Here is a 27,357-nt window from a genome sequence, read left to right on the forward strand (position 1 = left end):
CTTTGACTGTTAGATTTTTCCCACCGATGCTCTTTCAGGAAGAGGGAAGAAGAAAAAAAAGAGGTCGCCGCCGGTCTGCTTGGGCCCCGCGACCGACCGGGGGACCCCCTGGGAAACCAGGCTTTGTGAGATTGTTTTCGCCCGTGACGGCTCCCCGGCTGAATTCCCACGAGACGCAACTCCTACGCAACTGTACTGTATGTGTCACGAACACGCCGTGCGCTTCAGAGTCGTGGTGGGAAACAGGCTCACTTGTGTTGTTAACGACAAGCACCGGGAGAGAGCTGTGTGACAGAGGTCAGGTCAAGGATTTTCTCTAAGAAAACAGAGAGTTTTGGTTCGTCTCAACGAGTTTCCAATCGTTTCGGCTTGTGGTCCTTCAAAAAATGACCCAACGCCTGCTCGTCTGCGATGCACCCAGTCAGGGCGACACACAGACGAAAGGGAAGAGAACATGAGCGAAAACAATAAGTAGGAATAAAACAGTATGCCTGCAAATCTATGACAAACTAACCACGTTCACAAAAGAGCAGCGTTTTCTTAAAAGAGATTCAAAAGTGTGCGTCTCTGTGCTTAGCACGCGGAGTTCAACCGCAGAGGCCGCGGTCTCCCTTAGCCCCCGACTGTGACTGGGGGGTAATCAGCAGGGCTTCGTCCGTGGACCTCCGCGGTCCAGAGGCCAGACAGAAGGCCAATAAATCGGAGAGGTATTTAGGAGCCAGGTCGTTTAAGGTGTGAGCACTAAAGTCTGGAAACCAATCAATTGGAGACCCGACAGGGAGCCGGTGTGGAGGAGGCAGGCACATGGCGTGATGAAGACGCGGGACAGTTTGACCTGGGTGTCAGTAGAGTAGAGCCGGGGATGTTGCCCACCCAACTCAGCGTTCACAGTAATCCACTGGCCAGCCGCGTGTTTCCCGCCGCTTGCCGGTCAAAGCTCCGTTCTCCCGACTTCCTCCGTCAAATGACTGAGAGCTAATGGCTCGTCCACCTTCTCATTAGTCAACACTTGGCGAGTGCCGCGATTTATGCCACTTAGAGCTTTTTAATGAAGGCGGGAACAAAATGCAGGAAGGGGACATAATTCAGCCCGAGTGTGGCTGAATGAGATTGAAGAAAAAACACGGCGACTTCCTGCCAAAACAGGAAACTGCTCCGACGGTGATGGTTAGAGAACGAGCTCCAGACACTCATTTCTCATCCGAGGATGAGGTGGATAAGAGAGAAAAACTAAAAACTTCTCACTACATTCGGAAGTTTGCTGAAGATTACTATTATAATTATTGTTATCAGCATTACTTGAGTACTCAGAAGCACTCACTACATTATTACAACAGTACATAGTCATTCCTACATTATTACCCGAATATGCATTAGTCGTCACTACTTCATTATCCGAGTACTCAAAAGTATTTAATACATTTTTAAAACAGTACTCGGTAGTCATTACTGGATTATTACGTGAGCAATCACTAGTCATTACTACATTATCACCTGAGTATTCAGTCGTCATTACCACACTATTACGCAAGTACTCATTAGTCATCACCACATTATTATCCAAGTACTCAAAACTCTCTAATACCTTATTACAACGATACTCATTAGTCATTACTAGATTATTACTTGAGTACTCATTATTCATTACTACATTATTATCTTTTATTATATAAGCACTAAGTACCATATCAGTACTTTGTAGTTATTATTACATTATCACCAGAGTACTCATTAGTCATTACTACAACATTACATCAGTACTCAGTAGCCATTACTACATTATAACCCGGTTACTAATTAGTCATTGCTACATTATGACATGAGAACTCATGAATCTATTTCATTATCATCCAAGTACTTATTAGTCATCTCTACATTATTGCATGAGTACTCAGAAATCTTTACTACACTGTTGCAACAGTACTCACTAGTCGTAACTCTGTTATTACCTGGGCAGTAAGTAGTGATAACCACATTATTACATGAGTTCTGAATACTCGTGGGTCGGACCACAACAATCTTTGAACTCGGCCTGCAAAGTTCTCAGAAGGGCCTCTGTGGTGACTCCAGCTACAGCAGAGACTCACAGAGTTTAGAGTTAGAGACCTTTGACTGAACAGATCACATGGTTCATGCTTTTATTTGGAACTTTAACGTGATTGTGTTAATTGGATGAGTGACGTTTATAAGTGCAGGGGCCGTGTAATCTCATTACAGAACTTCTAAAGTGACAGACACTGATGATGTCATTTCCTTTTAGCAGCCTCGAGGTTTTTATTCCAAAATTAGCCCAGATGCTGATTAGATTTGGCTTTGAGTTGAGGCCTTGTTTTCTGTGATGAAGGACAGTTAAACTCTCGTTTCATTATTATCTGCATACACCTCATCGTCCCTTATTGATTAGGAAATTAGATTCATGAGGAGCGAAGCGCAAAGGTTTTCCCCCTCGGCTATGGATATTTCCGAGGGTCAGAGGATCACTGGGGCTTTCCCCCTCCGGAGGTCTGCTCTGGATCACGAGACCTTTCAAAACGCTCCCTGCAGGATCTTTTGTCTCGCAGTCCCTGTCCCCCCGCCCGCCCCCCTCCCCCGCGGGCCGCCCCAGCTTCGACAACACCCCCCCCCCCGCTCACACGAGGCCCAAATGTGTTCTCCAGATGCGCAGCGTGGAGCTCTTCCTGGTGGCGTCAGAGAGATCCTGAAGACAAACAGCAGGGCGTCTATAAATACCTGAAGTCAGGAGGGAAGGAAGCCTTTCCTGGGCTTACATCATGGTGCTCAATAACAAGCCAGTTTACTGCAGCTTGTAAAGATGCACATACTCCCCCTTTACGGGACACACTCGTAAAAACAGAGCCTGAATGTACTATTGAAAGTTATTTAAAAGGTTGTTCTTTTTACAATAACTTTGCTGTTTTTGTGTTTAAAAAACTACTTTCGACACTATTATTAATCACCTTTCATCAGTGGAAGTTTGGATGATCTATTTTTTTCACGTTAATCGTTACGTCTGAAGCTCATTTTCACTTTGCTACTTTACTCTTCCCGCTGCACGGGTGCAATTTTCTTCTCAAGCATTACAGTTCAATCTTCTGTCGAGACTAACTTAAATAAAAATGGGGGCGTGTGCAATTGAAAATGGGAGCATTTCCATTTTTTCAGTGCAAAACGTGATTGCAGATTCATGGCGAAGCCAGATAATGAGCTCACTGTCGCCACGGGTAACATCACCCGGCAACATTATGAATCGTAACCTGAAAATAGCATCAATAAAATATGAATGGCTTTAAATGAATAATAGAGGTGTTTGCAGAGGAGGAGGAGGAGGAGGAGGAGGCCGGCATGCAAGAATTAACTAAGTCATAATTTTCTTTTCAAGTAAGATGAATGGAAAGCCGTGAGGCAAGACCACGCTGCGCTGAAGTTGGCCACGCACCACACTTAATCAAATAAAGTGGAATATTCTCCTCACAAAAAAACCAACAACAACAACCCACCAGTCATAACTCAAACGGCTCACGGAGTCGGAGGGCGAGCAACAGCACTGGTTCTTCTGAAGCTATAAATCACTGTGGCACGGGGGGGGGGGGGGGGGGGGCGGCCGGTCCTGCCAACAGAGCTTCGGTTTTGAACAACACGATGAGGCCCGCACACGGAACGCTGTCCTCGCACAACCGGACCGGAGCCGGTGGATTCTCTCCTCGGGGCCGTGAGGAGGAGGAGGAGGAGGAGGAGGAGGAGGAGAACGAGGAGGAGGAGGACGAGGAGGACGAGGAGGAGGAGGAGGAGGAGGAGGAGGAGGACGAGGAGGAGGAGGACGAGGAGGACGAGGACGAGGAGGACGAGGAGGACGAGGAGGAGGACGAGGAGGACGAGGAGGAGGAGGAGGACGAGGACGAGGAGGAGGAGGAGGAGGACGAGGCGGAGGAGGAGGACGAGGACGAGGACGAGGACGAGGAGGACGAGGACGAGGAGGACGAGGAGAACGAGGAGGAGGAGGAGGAGGAGGAGGACGAGGAGGACGAGGACGAGGAGGACGAGGAGGACGAGGAGGAGGAGGAGGACGAGGAGGACGAGGACGAGGAGGACGAGGAGGACGAGGACGAGGAGGACGAGGAGAACGAGGAGGAGGAGGAGGAGGAGGACGAGGAGGAGGTCTGCGGCAGATGCGGTGCTGATGGAGGCACATCTGCGCTCGGCGGAGCCTGGCAGCGGCTTCACCTCGTGAGAAATGAGCTTTTTGCCTTTTTTCGCTGTGATTGTGGCGGTGGCTGTAATCAAACGTGGAGGAAAAAAAAAAAATACGGGCCTAGTTAAATCACTGATATTCGTTTAGGGGCTTGGTTTTGAAACGTTGTCAATTAAAACCTTTTTTTTTTAAAAAACAATGTGGAAAACAGATCAGTGAGCCAACAAGACCCCGAACTGGTCTCCTACGTTCATCTAATTTTCTTGAAACAGGAATAATCAAACATCAACCTCGCTCTGCAGGAGCAATAGAACAATGGAGACAAATAGGAGCACATACAGAACGTTCCACTGGTTCCACCGTACGTTGTGTTTGTGTCCTGCAGCCGGTGCGGCGCAGCGCTGCGGATGAGCTTCACTTTTGCCCAGAGGCTCAACAACAAACCAGAGGCTCCGTGTGCCGGAATCTCATCTATTATGAATCATATTAGTGTGTACTTCGCTGCCACAAAGTGAACCTGGGGGCCCCTCGACGTCCCCGAAGGGGTTCAGAACCTACTTTGCCTGGTTGGTAACCAAGTCTTTGTTTAGTAGGATGTCACACAAAGTCTGTACCGCGTGAAATCCAAGTGAGTCACTTGACCCGATTATAATGGGAGGAATCCAACCGACGTCCCAACAGGAGCTTGCTGCAAAGATGGCTGAACCTAGTCCAAAATAGGAGATCCACGGGTCCAAGCGTGAGGCCTCGGGAGAGCTTTAAAAAAACCCTCGGTCATCTGAAGTGTGGGAGTATCTCAGACCTGAACTCTGCACATGGAAAATGTCGTGTCACAGCATCATGTGTCAGGATTATCGCCGCGGGGGAAACGAGCTCGTGAGTAGTCGTCGCCTACAAGTGTCACCTCATCGGCCCCCATGAGTGTTCCTGCGCGGCCGCCGTCGCGCTAACGTCCCCCGACACCGACCGCAGCGTCACCCGGCGTTGTTACACGGCCACGTCCGTGTTTTCCGTTCGGCGCTAAACCCTTGCGACAGTCTGCGAGTCGATCCTGAGTCGAATGGGAAGTTGTTTCTGTGGGCGTTTCCTCGAGACATCCGCAGGAGCAGAGGGTCGAACAGTCGTCCCAACAGGCAGGTTGGGAACAAACACTGCAGCAGTGGATTCGAAAGACGCGAACGCGTCTCTTCCCGTCATCCAGTAGGAGTGAGTGACAGTGATTCCTACGTTGCGAAACATTTCTGCATTTAAAAGTGACTTTTCTTTCGAGAAAGTCAACGCGAACAATGAAGACGCTACATCAAATCAACTGAGGGCGCATGAATTCTACATATGTTGTGTGTGTGTGTGCCATTGACCCCTATTAACACACTGTCCCTCGCATCATCACGTCCCAGGGGCCCTCGGCCGCGGCCCGGTAGCTAAAAGAAGTCCCCAGACAGACAATAGAGAGCCACTCGCGCTGATCCAGCGCCGCGGGCCCGTCTCTCTGTCTGCTTCCTGCCGTGGCCCCCCCCCCCCTCAGGAAGGAAGCGGGAGCCTGTTCGGAACACCGCCGGGGGCATTGTGAGTCTTCCTGTATGAGTTCCTGCCCGCGGACAATGGGACGGTGCTGCCGGACTCCAGCCGCACCTTGCGGTTTCCTTGACCATATTAAGAAAAACAAAGACCAGCTACAAGTTAGCCGGGATTCCTCAGTCGCTCCAAAAAGTTCTTCCCGTCTGGTCTTATTATTTTTGGCCCAGAGCGAAATTCAAACAGATTCTAGTTCCTGTAATTTGACCTAATCAGTGATGGAGTTTTTCCTTCAGGGGCTGGTCCAGAGCACAGGGCGCAGTGTGAGACTGTGGGTTGACTTTGTCCATCCCCGTCAGAACGTTTGAATTGTCTCGAGGCAGAGTTTGCCCACGTCGACTCGGCTTTTCTGAAGTCAGACCTGAATCTGCCGTTTCCACCGGGTGGTACCCCAACGTGGCGTCGCCCGTCGGTTCGTGAGCCGCCGCTCCGAAGCCTCGAGGTTCAGGTCTTTTGACCAAGTGGCCCGTCTTGGTTCGTTGAAAACCAGAAGTAACCGCAAGGCAGCTGCGTCAGATTCCACAATGGAGATGACGAATGTCAACGGCGCCGGAGCGGCGGGCTCCACTCAATAATGCATATTGACTCTCTCTTCTCGCTCTCCGCGCGGGGGCCGTACGACGACGTGCGGAGCAGCGGTACAAACGAGTGAGCAATGTTCAGAGCAGATGTGAGCGAGATCTCGGCGGAACAGTCGGGTTCAAACTGAGGGGACGCGGCGAGCGAATGACGCCTCGATGACTTCAGGAATTGTCCCCCATCTTAGATGCGGCACGTTGAATCTTCACCCCGTCACCGTGTCATGTACTGTAGTTTTGAGCATTTATGCTCACTTGGAAACTTTCATGTCCCATAACCGAAGGTGAACAAAACAGAAATACAAACACGGAAAAATACCTAACCCCAATTATATTGTCTAATCCTTTGAGAAAGAAATATAAAAAAATTAACAAAAATGTAAAACAACAACAACAACAACAACAACAACAACGGACCACGTTTTCAATGTAAAACAATGTGATACTATAAAATCCTGGATCTGCCCCTCAATCCGCATCTGAACCAAAATGTAGCTGCTTCTTCCCAGGTTCAGGCCCCCTCCATCCAGGAGGTGTGGTGGAGCTTGGCTTAGCAGCTTTTGCATAATCCCGCTAACAAATAAACCAACAAACTATGCGACTGGAAGAGTGCTCGTTGACCGCCAACGTCTCGCCAACGTCTCGCCATGTCTCCTGAACGTAACGTGCTCGTAGTGTAGTAATCTGTCCCCGACCTGTATCCACTCCCTGACGGTGTCGTCGGAGGGCGTCCAGCCGTTCTCCTGGTAGTTGAGGCGGGAGCGTTCGGGGGACCAGTTGGAGTTGTACTGGGACGAGGCGCTGATCCGCTCCGAGGAGATTTCCCCCGACTCCATGCCCAGTGGCTCCATACAAGCAAAATCTGACAACGACAACAACAAGAACAAGAAAAAAAACCTGATTAACAAGCGACATCGGGGCTGAAAGTTATTTTTCTGAATCACGTTTTGGATTATTTCATTCTTTTTTTTTGTAAACACAATCACACAAACTGCCTTTTTTCAAAAGTCTGTTTCACAGATAGCAATTTGGGTGAGATGGGGGGGGGGGGGGTCGGCTACTGTGGGGGCTGCTCGCTCACTGTTAAGGGTCAAGGGTGCGGTCACCACACAAAAACGCACAACCGCTGCGCCTGTACGATATTCATACGTGTATTCATCTACTCTCAATGCAGAAATTTGACACCAGAAAACCAAAAAATTAGTTTTGTCGAATTCTAGTCGGTTTCTAGAACAGCTTGGGTTGACTCGTATTATAGACACACTCTTTTAAAGTCAACTCTCTGAACCTCACGAGTATTGTTTCCAATCCCAATACACTTGAACTGTAACACATGATGCTTATAGATATATATTTAGATAATCTCAAAGTTCATGTCTGCGTCTCTGAGGACGCAGTGTCCACTCTGTAACAGCAGGGGAGCCTGGGGAAGGAAGAGTGTGTGTGTGTGTGTGTGTGCGTGCGTGCGTGTGTGTGTGTGCGTGTGTGTGTGTGTGTGTGTGTGTGTGTGTGTGTGCGTGTGTGTGTGTGCGTGTGTGTGTGTGTGTGTGCGTGTGTGTGTGTGTGTGTGTGTGTGTGTGCGTGTGTGTGTGTGTGTGTGTGTGTGTGTGTGTGCGTGTGTGTGTGTGCGTGTGTGTGTGTGTGTGTGCGTGTGTGTGTGTGTGTGTGTGTGTGTGTGTGTGTGTGTGTGCGTGCGTGCGTGTGTGTGTGTGCGTGTGTGCGTGTGTGTGTGTGTGTGTGTGTGGCTGCCTGGAGACACAGGGTCTGCCAGACGGACACAAACACACTTTACATCATTCCACAAACACACTAGGGCGAAAGTCTGAACGCTGGATTTTGTGAAAAACTCTTCCGATGCTTCTCCCAGAAAAGGAGATTGAATAATAAGTTTGTTCACTTCAACCCGCTCCTCTGTGTTTCAATCTGGGCTCAGCTCCGGACCTCCACAAACTCTTTTCTCTTCTCATTGTCATTCGTGCCACGAACCTGCACGTCCCACCTCACAGCAGGCGCGAGGGGCAAACCTCGACCCCCGTCCGTCTGCGGGATCTGTCCACCCACAAGGAGAGACGGGGGCATTAACCGTTTGCAACCCCCCCCTTTTCTCACATATCTGTTTGTTTGAATGGAGTTCTTTCAAACGCTATTATGAAGCTATAATTGAGCTTGAAACAACTTTTTACATGCAACCATTTAGCACTGACTCTGTTGCAACCATCAACCATTCCCAGGATCCTATGTTCCCCATTTGAAAACAAATTCTAACCCCAAACCTTGCTAAGTTTTCTCAAGTCCAGGCCCATTATATCGTATATCGTATTGTATCGTATCGTATCATATGGGGTCGTGTCGTATCATATCATTTCGTAGCGTTTCGTATCGTGTCATATCACGTCGTATCGTATCATATCGCATTGCGTTGTATTGTGTCGTATCATATCGTATCGTGACGTATCGTATCGTATAGTTTTGTATCGTATCGTGACGTATCGTATAGTTTTGTATCGTATCGTATAGTTTTGTATCGTATAGATTTGTATCGTATAGATTTGTATCGTATCGTATAGTTTTGTATCGTATTGTATAGTTTTGTATCGTATCGTATAGTTTTGTATCATATTGTTTTGTGTCGTATCCCGTCTTATCGTATCGTGTCGTATTATATTATATATGTGACGAAGGCCTGTGTCATATTAAGCTAATACAGAGCTGGGAACATCTTTTTTCAGGTTCCCACAATGTGCTACAGAGTTGGAGAACGTACAACTCCTGGAACATAGGAACCCCTCGTCATTATGTGGCATACAAATCTGGAGGACATAGAAGAGCTCATTAATTAATACTTTGAACTTTTTGAAAGACGTCTCTGCTACGAGCGTGCTGATGGAGCACCGCTGGGACGCCGCAGCTGAATCGATGTGTGGCCGTTTTTCGTCCAATCAAAAGGTAATTTCTCTTTCCTTTTTTCTCAAATGAGTCAAGCTGCCTGATATATACTGTCCGCGAACCCCGGGGGGGCACAGGACGCCCTGGTGCTGCGACGGGGAGTCGCTGGTCCACGGCGTCAGAGTCGTCGTGAAAGATTGGACAAAAGAAAATGTGATTCGGTCTGCGGAGGCTTTAATTCAATCATGCTGAGCTTAGCTGGGGGTCTGGAGGCAAGAGAGTGTGTGTGTGTGTGTGTGTGTGTGTGTGTGTGTGTGTGTTACTTAAGCTTAAGATAATTGGAGCTCTGTCTAGCACCACTGCAGCTCTCGGCCACCACACTTGACACTACAGATTTATCTCTCAGACGCACTCAGACATATTTGATACATGGAGACTGCATCCATACATTATCACATTGTCACGAACGCTCAGCATCAACATCAGACGACACACACACACACACACACACACACACACACACACACACACACACACACACACACACACAGAGACACACAAACCCAACAACACCCACATCTTCTGCTCATGGCAAAGAAACAAACAAGATACAGATGATGACTTTCATGTCTGATGTAGTGCATCGTCGTAAAGTGACTGAATGGTGCATTATTAAAAGAACAAACCAAAAAAAAAATCAAATTATTCAAATTAAAAAGTACTTCACAATATTCTGCGAATTTCTGGAGAATATTCTCTTTCATTTTCCTGCTGTTTTGTAGCTCTGTCATTTTTCCTGGCTGGTTCTGGAAAGATGTCCGCAGCAAACATCTGCATTCTCACATTCAGCCTCTCCGGTAAAGTTTGACAGTCTGAGAAGCGGCTTCATTTATTTGGATGTTTTCACTCTAACGTCTTGAACGTTGAGCGGAGATTTGCGCCTCAGCGTACGCGTCAACGCCGACGACAAGTCCCGAAAACGCTAAACTCCACCCGCTGATGAAGGAGAAAGAAAAATGCTCCACTCCATGTTTCGTCATATCTTGAATATCTTCATGTCTAATTTGTGTCTTGTGGGAATTAGAGAAAGAATCAAGGCGTGTAAAATCCTCAGGTGCAGCGTAATACCGACCCAGACGCCAAACGCCAGCACAGTAACAAGACCGCAAGTCTTTAAATATCAATTTCAAACAGTGGAACGATGGAGTCTGGTCGCGCTGGCTCCTCTGCACGCGCTCACATTCCCACAACCGGGGCGAGCGGGGCGGAGGTCGCCAGAGGGCCACAACCGCGCGCACCGACATAACTCAAAGCTCGACGGGCTTCGCGCGGAGGTCACACGGCTAAAGAATGTCAAAGAGCACGTGGACGCGAGAAGAAGAGAAGAGAAAGAAAGAACAAGGCGCCCGTGAGGAGATGATATCGGACAGAGGGTTGACTGGACCGCAACAGCAGGAAGTTTTCGTAGCAAACTTTTTTGTACTTTTGTAGTTTTTTCTATTTAATGTGTGCAGAGCTGCCAGTAGGTGGAAGATCGCGACTGTCACACCGGAGGGATCAGAACTTCGTATCCCCACTCTGGTCTGAATTTAGATTTAGGCCACAAATTGTTAAAGGTGAGATTAATGGAGAGATTATGGTATTTGTCAAATGTTGCTAAACATGTTGATTTTTTTCTCTCTCTCTCTATTAATCCAGATCACGTTCTATTTCTATTTCTGTTACGTACAATATAACAAAACTATTTTTTTGTAACGTACAAAAAAAACTATTGTTACGTACAATAAAACTATTGTACATAACATATAACTGTAATATACTGTAATAAAACTATTGTACATAACATATAACTGTAATAAAACTATTGTACATAACATATAACTGTACTATTGTATGTAACATATAACTGTAATATACTGTAATAAAACTATTGTACATAACATATAACTGTACTATTGTACATAACATATAACTGTAATATACTGTAATAAAACTATTGTACATAACATATAACTGTAATATACTGTAATAAAACTATTGTACATAACATATAACTGTACTATTGTACATAACATATAACTGTAATATACTGTAATAAAACTATTGTACATAACATATAACTGTACTATTGTACATAACATATAACTGTAATATACTGTAATAAAACTATTGTACATAACATATAACTGTACTATTGTACATAACATATAATTGTAATATACTGTAATAAAACTATTTTACATAACTGTCTTTGCGTTGGCACCACAACTTGAGATGGTTGTTGCCCTACGGGTTCAAACACATATCTACTGTGTGTGCTGCTACTTCTGTAAATTTGTGTTACGTGTCCAATTGTGTTTATATAACTCTATTCTATTCTATTTTATTCTTTCTTTTCCTGTACTTATTCTGTCTTTGGGCCGCTGAACTACCCGAAAAATCTACCATTTCCACCATGAGGATCAATAAAGGATTATCTTATTATTATCATATCTTAACATGCGGTGAGAGTCTAAACGTAACCACGAAAAATTGTAAACAAAGCACATAGTCACCACAAATGATCATTGTCGTGAAACAAATACTGTGTCCGAGAAAATTTTACTGACGCGTCCAATAGCAACACATGTACGACTACGCCAAATATACGTATATTACTTTATTACGTTGATAGAAAATGTGGTTATGTGTATTTGCTGGGACAAATTAGCTGTGAATTAAGGAAATCTATATTTAACAGTGTCATCCGATTAATCTCTGAAGGACAAGTTCGTCTTTTCCTGCTTTCCCTCCTTCCAACGTGGAGGTCGGGGGTCAAAGGGGTCGCACGCAGGCCCGCTCGTCAGCTGATTCAATTGACAAACCACTTATCCAATCGAACCAATGGGTCTTAAGTGTATTGCCTGAGACGTAATGGGATGAGGCCATACTGTGATTTTTAATAACATTTTTTAAAAAAATATACAACACCAATCCAGGACAGGAACCCTGCTTCTTCTCTAATGTCAGATGACATCTCTACCCCCCCCCCCCATCGCCAATCCAGCTGCTCACCCTCGTCCTCGTGTCCCGGGGGGAGGATCCTCTCGCGGATGGTGTAGTTGGCGGAGAATCCCTCCCTGGCGATGGCGTTGTCAGTGATGATGGTCATGGACAGGATGCCGGTGTAGGAGATCACGCGGCCCGGCGAGGTCTGGCCGCAGTATCTGCCAATGTGGGGGCCCACTGGGGGACGAAGGGGGGGGGGGGGATGATAGGGACACAAAGGAGAACGTCAGCTTCATCACTCAACGACTGCAGAGCGCCTTTTTCATTATTCATTATCACTCACTCCGCCACTATCCACTATCACTTATGTGTCCTTTCATTCCTTATCCTTCTGTAAAAGAAACACACATGTGGGGTTTGTTTATAGCGTAATAGCGTCTCTTTAAACGTGTGCATTTGTGTAAATGCGGAAGTCACCACAGCTGTAAAGGTGCTGGAAGAAGCTTGGAAATCAACCTTGAAAAGGCTTGAAAAGTGCTTGAATTGGACTTTGGAAAAAAACCCGTCTGGGTTTCCGCCGTGGATTGATCTCCGAGGAGGAGGACTGCTGAGCTTCGTCACGCAGGAAATGTCACGGTTAAAAAACTGCTGCTGAAATCTCCCGCGACGACCCGACGTTCTTACGCCCGACAGCAGAGCGACAAGACCGTCTGACCAATCCGACGCTCCCCCCGCCTGCCCACGGTTTGCTGCCCAATTTCGTCCCGCTCTTATCAGTGGGGGGGGGGGGGGGAGACAAAGCCCGGCTGCCGGTGCCTCCTGTTCGCTGCAGATACTGTATCTGCAAACCGTCGACCACGGGAACGTTCAGTCCCCGAATGAAATCATACAATTTACAGAAACGATACTTCTTCTCCAACATTTTCCTTTCAGCCCTCGGGGGGGGGGGGGGGGGGCGTCTGTAATCTGGTGGATTATGTTTTATCAGCTAGAGCTTTGAAAGCATGTAGTCGATAATCTGTGACGGATTATATATATATATATATATATATATATATAGTATATATATATTTTTCCCCCCAGTCTTGTCTGAGGAGGTGTGAAATTCGCTTTAAGGCCGTACATGTTCCCGCTGAAATCAGATTTGTGTGTGTGTGTGTGTGTGTGTGTGTGTGTGTGTGTGTGTAGTACAGTGGACCCGGAGAGATTGCTGTTGGTTTTCTGTGTTCCGTTGGCGTCGCTTCACTTTGCAGCAACTTTTTCTAAACGTTGCTCACGTGTTGTTTAGTGGCGTCTTGAGGGGGGGGGGGGCAGTTGTGTTCAGTTGGAGGACATGCAGAAACTAACAGTTAACATTAAATTCCAGCATTTTTCAACATGATGGGAGGGAAAAATACTCAATGTCGAGGAATCTCAGATCTCCTCTCAAACTTCTTCTAGTCTCCACTTACTTGTTCTCCCCCCCCCCCCCAAAGCTTTTACTTTCATAACAACTGAGCAAACTGTATCCACGCTTTGAGGATGTTTAAGTATGTTTCTGTCAAAATGACCAAAAAAAAAAAAAAGATATTTTTTAAAAAATAGCTCAACAAAATAAATATGAACATCAAAAAAAAAGAATATTCAGTTCCGAGAATATTTGTTTCTGTCCTCAAAATAAACCACTTTCCTGTGTGAAGGGGGGGATTCAGAGCAGTGCATGCTGGGGGAACGTTTTGATGCCGGCGTTGACATCGCGTCAGCGTTGATGATGGGATGAAAAAATAAAAAAATAAAAACGGCATTCTGGTCTTGCCCCCCCCCCCCCCCCCCCCCCCGTCGCCAAGACGCTCTGTTATCTGCACCGACACACACACACACACACACACACAGATCATCTGACAGGAACAGCCCTGGCATGTTGTGTATGCTGGCACGTCTTTAAAGTGCATGTCACTGTCTGTCTACCTGTGCCAGTCTTTGTATCCTTCATATTCCCATGCCAGTCTCCCCCCTCCGCTCCCCCCTTCCTGGCAATAATCAGGCAAAGCTTTTGGGCACAGTGGGCGAGCATTGTGGGCATCCTGGCAGCGCCGCTCAGGCCCGTCCGAGGTATTAAGGCGCTCGCCATTTATCTGCGCGCCGTACGGCTAATTACACGACAATGGGAGCCCGGGGAAAAAGAAAAAAAAGGGAAACACGGCGTCGGAGGAGTGCGAACAGAGGCCGTAGAGCGGCCCGGTGGAAGGAGCACAAATCACAGACGCGATGCGCAGATTGTCTGTAGTTTCACAGTCAAAGTCATCACAAAGTCAATCCACCAATCAGGGCAAAGGGGACGGAGCCGACCCAAACGTCCATCCGGCCAATCAGGACGGGGAAACACTTATTATTAACCTATTGTGCCCAATTCCCGAAAAAGGCCTGTAAATCTATTGGTAGAGGAAAACTTACAAATAATTTTGAAGGTGTTCGTCACTGATGAGATATGATACATCCCGTTTTCAGGGTTTATTGCTGCTGCTGCAGCAGATAAACAAGGATTTCACCAAAGTTCTCAAGGTGAAATCATCCATCAGCCATCCATCCTTTGTTCTCCTCCCTCCTCCCTCCTCCTCTTCCTCACCTCGGCCAGTCTCTGTCTCCTCTCTCATCCTTCTCCTCCGTCTTTTCCCATCCCTCCCTCCTTCCTCTCTCATCTTCTCCTCCGTCTTTTCCCATCCCTCCCTCCTTCCTCTCTCATCCTTCTCCTCCGTCTTTTCCCATCCCTCCCTCCTTCCTCTCAAATCTTCTCCTCCGTCTCTACCCATCCCTCCCTCCTTCCTCTCTCATCCTTCTCCTCCGTCTTTTCCCATCCCTCCCTCCTTCCTCTCTCATCCTTCTCCTCCGTCTCTACCCATCCCTCCCTCCTTCCTCTCTCATCCTTCTCCTCCGTCTTTTCCCATCCCTCCCTCCTTCCTCTCTCATCTTCTCCTCCGTCTTTTCCCATCCCTCCCTCCTTCCTCCTCATCTTCTCCTCCGTCTCTACCCATCCCTCCCTCCTTCCTCTCTCATCTTCTCCTCCGTCTCTACCCATCCCTCCCTCCTTCCTCTCTCATCTTCTCGTCCGTCTCTACCCATCCCTCCCTCCTTCCTCCTCATCTTCTCCTCCGTCTCTACCCATCCCTCCCTCCTTCCTCCTCATCTTCTCCTCCGTCTCTACCCATCCCTCCCTCCTTCCTCTCTCATCTTCTCCTCCGTCTCTACCCATCCCTCCCTCCTTCCTCCTCATCTTCTCCTCCGTCTCTACCCCTGCATCCCGTCTCTTCCTGTCCTCGCCCCACTTTGTCCTTCATGTATTTGCACCTTCACGTTTGTCCTGGCAGCCTCTCCCTGTCGTTGTACTACTGCATTCATGTTTACATCTTTTTATTATCATAATTTTCTTTTTACAGAATTTGCTGGAGCATCATATCTTTTCTCCTGGTTCTCTTTCTTTGTTTAAGACACAATGACACAAATGTTTTCCTCTCTACTCGTCATGTTCCCCCCCCCCCCAGCTCACCTGCGGGGAAGCCGTCCCAGATCTCCAGCCAGTCGTATCTGCACAGGGCGCCCGGCGGCGGCGTGGTGTCGGGCTCCATGTCGAAGCTGTCGAACTCCACCACGATCTCCGACATCTTGGGGGCGAAGATCATGAAGGTGCAGTCCAGGTTGTTGGGGTACTTGTCGGGGAAGCCCGGCGTCCTGACGACGCCCTGGGGAGCCGTGAAGTTCCGGGAGCATTCGGGACCTGTGGGGGGGGGGGGGGGGGGGGGGGGGGGGGGGGGGAGGGAGAGGAGGTCAGCGCGTGTTCGGACAGAGAGAGACGGATTGTCACTCGGAGGTCAGAGGTCGGAACCTGCTCTCACTTCACTGTCACTTTGAGTGCGGGTTCCGTTTTACATTTCTTTTTGGTTTGTTTGTTTTTTACAGGAGGAGACAACCAGGGCGTCCAGCAGCAAGTATTTCAAGGTTGCATTATGCGGATGCAAAATAAAAAGCCTTTAGCTCTTCTGCTAAACATATTTTTTCGATTCAACTTTTTGTGCCTGTTTTTTTGTTGTATTTCTCTTCTTCGCTCCTGTTGTTCAAAGCAATACAGACATTATGGAAAAGTAAATGAAAACACGAGTATTTTTTCCCCCCCGTCCTTTGTGTCGTAAACTTTGGCCTCTGGACTTTAGGCCAGATATTCTTTGGAAAGAAAAGGGAGGAAACGCCAAGTTTTCTTGGCAGCTGATGAGACAAAAGACGTCAGACAGTAACGTCCCTTCAATGGATCAAGAATAAAACTGCTAACTTAACACACACACACACAGTCACACACACACACACACACACACCAAACACACACACACTGTTACAGATAGTCACAGAAAGTCACACACACACACACACACACACACACACACACACACAGACACACACACACACACACACACACACAGACACACACACACACACACACAGTCACACACACACACTGTTACAGATAGTGACAGACAGTCACACACACACACACACACACACACACACACACACACACACACACACACACACACACACACACACAGTCACACACACACACAGTCAAACACACACTGTTACAGATAGTGACAGACAGTCACACACACACACACACACACACACACACACACAGTCACACACACACACACACACACACACACACACACACACACACACACAGTCACACACACACACACACACACACACACAGTCACACACACACACACACACACACACACAGTCACACACACACCAAACACACACACACTGTCACAGATAGTCACACACGCACACACACACACACACACACGCACACACACCAACATCCTTCAGTTCGTTTGCACTTTACAGTCAAATATCTCTGATGAGTTGCCCTTTCCGGGGAAACTGGACGTCCTCCGGCTCTGATTTTGTTCTTGCTCCTCTTTCGTGTAAACCAAACGATTTTAACTATAAATCTCCTTGCGTTTTCTTCCGAATTCTCACGTGGGCTCACTCAGACATTTTACCAGGAGGGTGGCAGTCGACCCGGCCGCCTGTTCACACCTCGCCGTGGTTAAAAAGAGTGTCACGAGCGGAGCTACGAGACGGTGACTGATCGCTGGAGGAGGAGGAGGAGGACACGAGGCCTGGACGAGGGTCAAACATCCCTCGGAGGCAACAGCAGTGTGTGTGTGTGTGTGTGTGTGTGTGTGTGTGTGTGTGTGTGTGTGTGTGTGTGTGTGTGTGTATTTGTGTGCCAGATGTGACCTGCATGTTATCTGAGCATGCCTATAAACAAGAATGTGCACTTGCACTTGCACACACACACACACACACACACACACACACACACTCCAGTGGACCCTCCCTGTTGACACAGGTGGTGCCATTAAAAGGGCGACGTGACGAATGATGTGGAAGGATGAGCGGCGGCGAGGGACGGGGCGAGCTGCTCAGCTGGCACACTTTCTACCGTGTGTGTGTGTGTGTGTGTGTGTGTGTGTGCGTGCGTGTGTGTGTGTGTGTGTGTGTGTGTGTGCGTGCAGATGGGATGCTCAAATCTGGGTTAAGAGATCTACGATGACATTTGCCTCTCACGGTCAGAAATCAATTTCAATTTGAATGAATTGCCTTTTTGTTTATTGTTCTTCTGCTTTATTCTTTCATATATTTTTGTACTATAAGAACTAGACAATCATGTGATAGTTTGGCCCTGGCGGTATCAGAGGTGTCCCTTAGCTAATTTTAATACCCAGAAAATAAATGATTGTATTAATGTAAGAACTGAACTGAACCTCATTGAGTGCACCTCCAGCTGTATGAACAGGGAGGGGAAAGACAAATGTGGACTTCACACAAACTACACAATTAAAGGATATAGGAAATATGATTTGTGAATGAGTGAATGATGTCATGAAAAAAAAAAAAGATATTCTTAAAAGTAAATAATAAAAAGATGTTCCCTGACCCGTGGCCGAACGGTTCTTGTACAAAAGAAAAGTTGAAAATGAATTTTCATTTCTCCTTCCGTGAAGACCGAACAAATATAGAGACTCAAACTAAATGGGCCTCGTGTTTTTATTTCAGTTAAAGTGTCTCGAAAAGATCAAACGAGCCGAGAAATCAGTGTAAAATGAAGTCATGAAAGTCTAAATTAATAAAAAATAATAAAAGTTTAAATTGAATCCAAAAAATATTTGATTACCCCTTATGTAAAGACTCAGTGATTAAAAATAAATAAATATGGAGACTCAAACTTAATGAGCCTCAAGTGTTTTATTTCAGTTAAAGTGTCTCGAAAAGATCAAACGAGCCCAAAAATCCATAACAGTGAGTGTGTTTGTGTCATGTTGTACATGACGTGTGTGTGTGTGTGTGTGTGTGTGTAAAGAGGATGTCATAGACTTGTGTGTTGAAGCGTGACTGATATCGTGTTTCGTACATCCTCGTCCGTCATTGGTCGATCCTCTGTCCATCTTTCATCTTTCTTTCTTTTTTTATCAACAACCCTTCAGTCAACTGCGGCGACAACATAAGAACCCTCCTCCTCCTCCTCCTCCTCCTCCTCCTCCTTCGACTCAACCGCCAGGACATGTGTTCCTGGTTTGAAAAACCTGCAATGAAACAAGAGCTGTTGGTTCAAATATAGTCGCAGGCGCCCGCGGAGGCCTCGCGTGGCCAATCGGTGTCTGTCATGTGGTCGGCAGAGGGTGGAGTTACGGCGGCTGCGGTGAAGAGGAGAGACTGATGTTGCCCGCGTGTGTCACAGGCCCAACGCTCGTTCGTCCGGTGGATTCATCGTCATTCATTCAGCCATCTCTGAGGTCAACCGGAGCTCTGAGGTCAACCGGAGCTCTGAGGTCAACCGGAGCTCTGAGGTCAACCGGAGCTCTGAGGTTAACCGGAGCTCTGAGGTCAACCGGAGCTCTGAGGTCAACCGGAGCTCGTCATCTGAACGAGGGGTGGCGGCTTTTTGTGTCGCCGCTTTGGGGCTCTTTCTTTTTCTTTTTTTTCCTTTCCCCCGTAATGACAGACGTGAAGGAAAGACGGGGGGAGGCGCCGCAACCTGAGCCGGATCTCAAAGGTTCACATTCCATTCGGGGAAAAAAAACAAAAAAACATAGCTTTATATTAACTGGTTGAAATTATTGTTAAATACTCTCCAGTTATGTTTTCTGTAAACTTCACTTCACTGTCTGAATGGTTTTGTTTTTTTAAAGAATTACTCAAATTCTGGTGATGATGTTATAGATATTCAATTTAATTTACTTCAATGATACTGACTCTAAAATCTGAATAAGGAGAAGAACAATAAGAAAAAAAACGTTATAAGAAACCAGCCTCGACTGTTGGAAGGAGAAACTGATGTTTCTCATCTTTAGTGGAATAAACAGTAGTGTCCGAATAAAGATTCATAATATTTACATCCGGTTTTGTCCAATAATTAATGAGCAGAAAAAGAAAAAAACCTTTTTCAAGTGTCCATATATATATATATTTTAAACTTTTAAAACTTTTTTCCCCATATTTACTTGATTTTTGGAGGTTTCTTCATTGATTTGATTTAATTTCATTCGTCTCACTGTGTTATTTGTCCGGGGTTCTAATGTTTGTCCTTGTTTTTCATAGAAACCAATGTGGATGTGTGATGGTCCATAATTCCCCGATTATTGTCAAATTCTTGGCAATTATACCTAAAATGTTAATGTCAAAAGAAACGATTGTTTACTGCGCAAAATGAAAGTTTTGATTTCTCATATCAGGCTCATATCAGCAATTTTTTTTATCCCTTGGGTTCATGGGTCTTTTTTAATCTCACCAACACCATCATTACCACTTTTCATTTTTTGAATGTATGAAGTGTTTTACTGTAATATGTGGTAACTTAAAAAAAAAAAGACTAAATTCAAACAAAGTCTAGGAGCAGAAATTGACTATTTCTATGTCAAATGTCGCGATGGTATTTCGTTGAGTTGACTATTTTACCATCGGAGGACCAAACAGAGAGGAAGGCAGAGAGATGGTGGCATGGAGACAAAGGTGTGTGAGGTCTGTTTGTGACCAGAGCGGCTGCTCCGTTTAGCAGCGAGTTCCGATGTGCCGCTGTCGACTGTCATGGATTTTAAATGTGGCGAGAGGGAAGGCGGCAACATGGCGGGGGGATTACCTGAGCGAGGGCACGTGACGCTTTTTAACTTGTTAGAGGGTAAAGGACCCCGTATTGAGGCCAACGCACACACACACACACACACACACACACACGCTGCCCTAGTTCCAGAGCCTCACTCCAGTGCGCCAGAGCATCCATCTCATCTGCAGGTCACTCCTGTTGCCTCCAAGGACAAACAGCCCATTAGCTAAATGAGCCTGGGGTCCCGTGCACCTGTCCGTCACACACACACACACACACACACACACACACACACGCAGGGAAGCGGAGAAATTCCCAGCTTGTGCTGCAGCTGAACAGTAGCTGGCAGCGAGGAAACTGCGGTCGGACGACAACAAGAACAACGGGAGATGGGTCGCTCTGATTCTTCGGACAAGCTCGCAGAGGGACGACGGCAGCAGCAGCAGCATCGTGTAAAGACTCGCAGAGCGCACATCTATTACAGGCCGCCGGTTCAGACCTGCAGACCTGCCCTAGTGCCTACACAAACCAAACACACCAGCTGCATAAATACAAGAGTCAGAGTCGTGATGGAGTTGGAGCAGATTGGATTTTTTTGGTGGTCAAGCACTCGTATGTATATGTATATATATATATATATGTGTATATATATATGCATATACATATATATATATATATATATATGTATATATATATATATATATATATATGTATATGTGCCTGACTGTGCAACGCAGTAGCTCTTCAGCAGCGTTTGATCAAGTGACACATAATGAGTTTGCACAGTAAAAACTACATTGCACCTTTCGCAACGCTGATCATTTTTGGTTATTAGTCCTGGTTTATATATATATATATACTGTAAATATATATATACACTATGGCCCTTTGAAATACTTTTATAATTGGCAATTAAATTCGTTTTTGAATGAATTAAGTGAACTTTAAAATTCCCTTCCGACACCAATCAGGTGTCGATTTCATCTCCAAATTACATCAAGTTGAACTTTTCAACGTACTTTTTTTTGGGGGGGAAAGAATAAATGTCAAGGTGACCCTAATGTTACCGCACTCTATGAATCCCAATCATATCGGGGGGGTTTCATTAAAAGATCAAAGCTGAAATATGAATCGTCAGAAATCTTTCCCGGAGCTACTTCCGCCTCCTAAATGAAAAAATGTCCAGCGTTATTTCTGAGCTGGTGCTTCGCCGACCTACTTTTTAAAGATTTATTACACACTGACTCGCTAATAGCATCCTGTCGTTCGTCGGTCACGGCTCCACTTTTGCACCCTGAAATTACAAAAGTTGATACGAGGCCGACTTGAACGTTCCGGCATCAGAAGGGATTCTACACGCTCTGTGGTTTGGAGAGCAGTCGGTTGCCGAGGGGAGCGACCGACTCCCCCCGAGGGGCTCCGGTGCGGATCGGGCCCCCGAACCCTGCTCGTGTTATTGCCTCACTCCTCACTCAAGTACAAAAGAGCACTTGCCTCTTCATTTTTCATCGCGCATAACAGGACTTTTTTAACATAACTCCACCCGGGGATTGTTATTCCTGGATCCTGCGATTCTGTGAAAGGCTGTTGCTCTCTGGGGTGCAAACAAACAAAAAAAGGGTTGAGGAATCTCACAAAAAATCTGATTTATCTCCAGTCCCCATTGGTGGAATATGAAGTGGCCACAGGAGACCCGCCGTTTTGGCGGCAACTCAAGTGGACCCGAGGGGGAAGAGCAAATACAAATGTAGGACGCGGGGAGCAAGGTTCCTTCCTCGACAGGCCGTGTTTATGTAAGTCTATCCCTGCGAGCGTCCGGCCCCCCCCCACCCAGCTGGGAAATCACTGTTGCTCCAGTGGAATTGTGGGTCTTTGAGTTTGTATGGCCCGAGGCACAGAGGTCAGGGTCCCAGAGGGGTTCAGCTCGGGCTGCGTGGACGACCTTGGACAGTATTTAGAACCTGCACTTAGAAGACGCTTGAAAGCCGGTTAGGTTCCCTGACTAGCTGCTTTAGGGCGATGGGGACGAGTTTCACAAGGAAACCGAGGAACTAAACCAAACTAATCGCTGAGATTTGGGAGCAAGTTGATAATGCAAAATATTCTGGCAACCTGAGCATGAAACATGAGCAGTTACACAATCAGATAATGGATAATATTGTTGAGAGACAACGTTCTGGTGACGTAGTAAACAAGCCAAGTTATTCCCTCCGAGCGAACGCGTGCGAATGACAACAACGACGGAATGGAAATCAAGGATCGAACAACGTCCATTCGCCGACACAACAAATCAAAGTACTGTGTTGATGTGAGCAGAACTCTTTGAAAGAGGTTTTTTTTTGCTTCTTAATTCTTTGATTTACCCTTCCTTGTGTCTCTGCCCTCGTGTTTGCTGCATTTTGTGTTTAGTATTTCCTGTTTTACTTTGACGTCACTTTCCTCGTGTCTCTTGACGTCCTGTTTCCCGCCCCCTTGTGATTGTCTGCACCTGTTCCCTAACGTGTTGCACCTGTGTTCAATCCCGCCCCCCCCCCCGTGTATTTAGTCTCTGTGCTTCCCTTCGTCTACTCTGTGCCACCCCCCACCCCCCTTCCCCGTGACGTCTCCTGCTCTGTTTTGCCTCCCTGCAATGACTTTTGTTCGAGTGGATTACCTAAATTGGATTTTGCTTTTTGTTCAATTAAATCTACTTGCCTGCTCTGCATCTGCATCTGCACCTGGGTCCTGTTTCAACCTTTTATGGCAGAGAGTAGCATGAAAGTGAGGAGCGCTCACTCTCGACGTGAAGAGTCTCAGTCGCCTGAGGGGTCTCCGACGGATGATTTGAATCTTTGACTTTCGAGGTGCAGCTTTACGTCTGGGTATCGTCGCGATCTGTCGTTTAAGGTGTTGAGTCGAGGCGGCCAACAATCTCTGGCCACGTTCAAATACCTTCCAGTCCGTTCCAGGACGGTTAACTGAAGCATGATGTTTCCCTTTTGCTGTATGCGATGGGTGAGAATTTGTCCTGGCAGGATTCTCACCACATTGTTTCATTGCAAATGAACGGATACTGTCAGTACCAGCATGATAAAATTGCATTGTACCATCCTGCGTTAAATGAAACCGTATAACTCTCCACCTGCTGAGTTTCCCTTTCCCTTTATGACCAGAGGTTAACTTCACATAAACACACCACAAAGAACCTTTACTCTAGAAACATTCAAGGCCAATTAGTCGAATTTTTGGTGGTCTGCCCGACTCCCTTTTCAGCAATGTTCCCGGATCGCAGCAATTATTATCACTCATAAGAGGAAAGGATGAAACTATAAGCTTTGTATGAAATGTGAATTTGCTTGTAAGTCAAATAGGCATAGTATAAAAAAAAATGTCAGTGTGATTCATCTGTTACTATTCCCCCTGCTGCCCTTCAACTGCCACTGCTGAAATATGTTAAAATGGCAAAAGAGGTGTTTATTGCAGATTACTTTTCATCAGGTGCAGCGAGGTTGATGTATGATACTGGTCCAAACGCTGCAGAACAAACCCGGGGCCGCGCGGAAAAAAAAACTTGGCTCGACTACAACTGAATTTAAATTGGCTGTTTTCCACGAGGGCGACTCATCACTTTCAGTGCAGGGGTCTGGAAAACAGCAGACCAATGGCAGCAGCTGCTTCTTCTTTTTCTAGCTGACGCTGCGGTCCGGTAAACAGCCGCTACAACAAGGACACTTCGGCGGGTGGTATAATGAGACCGCGGGGGGGGGGCACCGCTCACCTGTCTTGAACACCTCGTAGCGGACGGAGAATCCGGCCCCGTGGGTCTCGTAGTCGGACAGGAACTTGATGAGGAGCTGGCTGCCGCTGGAGATGATCGGGGACGGGGCGATCTTCCCGCAAAACTTGCCCAGCATGGGCGAGAGCTCGTCGCCGCCGTTGTAAACCTCCACATAGTCGTACCTGCGGGAGGAGAGAAGAGATTTTGGTTTGACTTGTGGCAAAGTACCTCGAGTCAGTTTGGATGAACGTGAGCCCGTAATTGATTTTTTTGCTTTCCAACAATAACCTTTCCCAGTGGATTATTGAGCGCTGCTGTTTGCTCCCCCGCACAATGTCTTATCGTAGACTCTGTGCTCGAGTGCACACAGCTGCTGAACACATGCGTGAGTGATTGTGTCTGAGCCCCAATTTAAAATCTGCCGCAGGCTAATCAAACGTTGGTGGTAATGCAATTTAAAGAGGTACTTGGCTAATTCTACATGTGAACGTCAATTTTAGAGACTTCAAATGCCAGCGTTACAAATTAGGACCATGGGGAGTCTGATGATTGAGGCTATCCAGTTGCAGTATGGGAAGTTTGGGATCAACAATTTGGAAACTCAAACCAAGGAAGAGAAAAGTCAGGATGTATCGGAGCTGGTGCATCAAAATGAACTGTTCTTGTAAGAACCTCAGCTTTATGGAACGGCATTATTAATATGCCGCAGTACTTTGATCTCTTAGTGTAAAACTTCTCGTAAAAAGGCATTTTAACAAAACCTGTGATCGTCCATGAACATTTGGGCTACATCCATACCAATACGTCTTCGTCCACACTAACACACCTGAAAACACACATCATGGAACCATTCACGTAAACTGGGCATGTGCGCACACCGGTGCAAATCAGGAAGCAGATTGTCTACTCTGCAGTTGGTCGCCTAGTAACAGAAAATTCTACGAAGGAGAAAATGACGATGGTGAAAAGTATGAGCAGGGATTTCATTTTCTTGGGCCGATGACAAAGTGGAATGAGAACTTTAGGGAAGTATCTACAACGTCTTGCATTCTCCGCGGGTCGTTGAGTCGTGGCTGACAAGAACCAATCAGGAAGCAAATGCAGGCGCCATCCTTTCTAAACATCTAAATGTTTGACTGTCCATACTACAACTCATACCAAAACGGGGTGAGCAGCATTTCAAAACTTCTCCGTTTTTCGGCTATGGAAAATCTCAGTTTCGGCTTCCAAACACGTTCGGCACTGTTCCTGCCCCTTATCGCTGAATCTGTGAATCCCGGCAGCTGTTACAAGTGAATTATGGAAGACCTTCACACGGCAGCAGCTAATCTGAGCAGTTCAAAGCGAGAGAAAAAAAACAAAACAATAATTCTCACATACAGCAGCTGTATGGCAAATTATTCAATGCATGTTAGTGGACTGGCAACATCTAAGCACCAGGACGTGAGATACATTTAATATCAAAATCAAGATACATATTTCAGAACATGCGAGTCTAAGTAATGTGTCCCCAGACCACAAGAAAGATATCTGACCCTGGTTTGGATCTGAGGTGAAAAATTATCTTGCTTATAAGAAAACACCGGCTCTGTCTCGAGTATGTGACGGGAAGAGAAAAAAAGAAAAAGAATAGAAATACATGGGGAGTGAGTGGACGGAGGCGGCTCTCTCCGGTGCGGCGATAGGCAGAGACAGAGAGTGAGCGAGGCGGCGATAAGAGAAATATGAACACGCGGCGGAGCGATGGAGGCGCCGGCGGATCCCACTGGAAAGACCTCATCTGTCTCCGCTGTCCGTGTGGACCTCCCACCGCCGCTGCAGCACCGCATCCCTCACCGGCCGACGTCCACTCACTATCTGCCTAACGACATCTCAAGTGTGTGTGTGTGTGTGTGTGTGTGTGTGTGTGTGAGTGTGTGTGTGTTTTTGGAATGTGTTTGCATGAGGATACGTCTCATGTACCAGTTACTGTAGTGTTTTCTGAAGTGTGTTCACATGAGTCTAGGAGCATGTGTGATAGAAGTGTGTGTTGTTGTGTATACGAGCATATACAGTGTAAGTGTGTTTGTGTCCTTCACTCTCTTTACTGCACTGGATCTTAGAGATGTTTCCCGATTCTCATACCAGTATCGGAAATGTCCCCTATTCTGCCGAAAAATGCCGGATTGGGCATCGGCGACTGTGCGCATCGATGTACCGAGCCGATACCACGACTTTAAAGTAGTTCCATCCCACATAAAACAGAACTTTCCAGCGTGAAATATTTCGCTAGCTTTTGCTAACACTACACTACCTGAAAACCATTTTCTATGTGTCTTTTACAGTAACATAGTACAAAACAACAATACGCTACACAACAGTGTTTCACTTTCCAGGGTGAAATATTGCCAAATTGCCAAATTTTTGCTAGCTTTTGCTGACACGCTACAAATTGCTTGCATTTTCGCTAGCTTTTGCTAACACTACACTACCTGAAAACCATTTTCTATGTGTCTTTTACAGTAACATAGTACAAAACAACAATACGCTACACAACAGCGTTTCACTTTCCAGGGTGAAATATTGCCAAATTGCCAAATTTTTGCTAGCTTTTGCTAACACGCTACAAATTGCTTGCATTTTCGCTAGCTTTTGCTAACGCTACACTACCTGAAAACCATTTTCTATGTGTCTTTTACAGTAACATAGTACAAAACAACAATACGCTACACAACAGCGTTTCACTTTCCAGGGTGAAATATTGCCAAATCGCTGACTGGTTATGCTAGCTCAGGGTTGACGCTACACAACCGGACGTCACTTCTTCTTCTTCTTCCTCTCGCCGCTCTATAAACGCAACTGCTGTTTTTCGAGAGGACGATTGAATCACTGCGCCATTGAACGCGTTGCGTGTTATATGTGCGTGAGGAAACACACTGAGGTTCAAGAAAGAAAGACATCTCGTAGAAATGCAACATCTTCTCACGACAGGTTGCACAAATATCGATGAGCCTTCAAACAAAGATGTAATGTTCCCGAGTCCAGAAAAGGGGAAACTCGAGGTTCATTCTTGACAACAGTAAAGCTCCGGGCCCTTGAGTCGATGTTCATTTGTCAAACTGTGTTCGTTTTTTTCTTCTCTTACTCTAAATAAGATTAATCTTGCGACCTCTGCAGTCTCAGCTCCCAGATCTGGAACTGCACCAGAGAGAGGACAGATGATTCACTCACTGCATAACTTACACAACTGTTACTGAGGGTGGAC

At 46.5% G+C, this 27,357-nt stretch overlaps 1 protein-coding gene across 4 annotated transcripts in view; it reads right to left on the bottom strand.

Moving 5' to 3' along the window:
* The window catches only part of LOC118310740 (neuropilin-1a-like), a 70,022-nt gene that overhangs the window by 19,287 nt on the left and 23,378 nt on the right, over positions 1–27,357 (bottom strand). For all 4 annotated transcript variants that reach the window (XM_047331951.1, XM_035633966.2, XM_047331953.1 and 1 more), the window contains exons 3-6: positions 24,114–24,295; positions 15,740–15,967; positions 12,283–12,453; positions 7,038–7,204 (exon numbers count right to left, since the gene is read on the bottom strand). In XM_047331951.1, coding sequence (XP_047187907.1) covers positions 7,038–7,204; positions 12,283–12,453; positions 15,740–15,967; positions 24,114–24,295 — 748 coding nt within the window. The remainder of the gene's footprint in view (positions 1–7,037; positions 7,205–12,282; positions 12,454–15,739; positions 15,968–24,113; positions 24,296–27,357) is intronic.

Source organism: Scophthalmus maximus, chromosome 5, assembly GCF_022379125.1.
Source record: "Scophthalmus maximus strain ysfricsl-2021 chromosome 5, ASM2237912v1, whole genome shotgun sequence".
In the NCBI taxonomy this organism is placed as follows: domain Eukaryota; kingdom Metazoa; phylum Chordata; class Actinopteri; order Pleuronectiformes; family Scophthalmidae; genus Scophthalmus; species Scophthalmus maximus.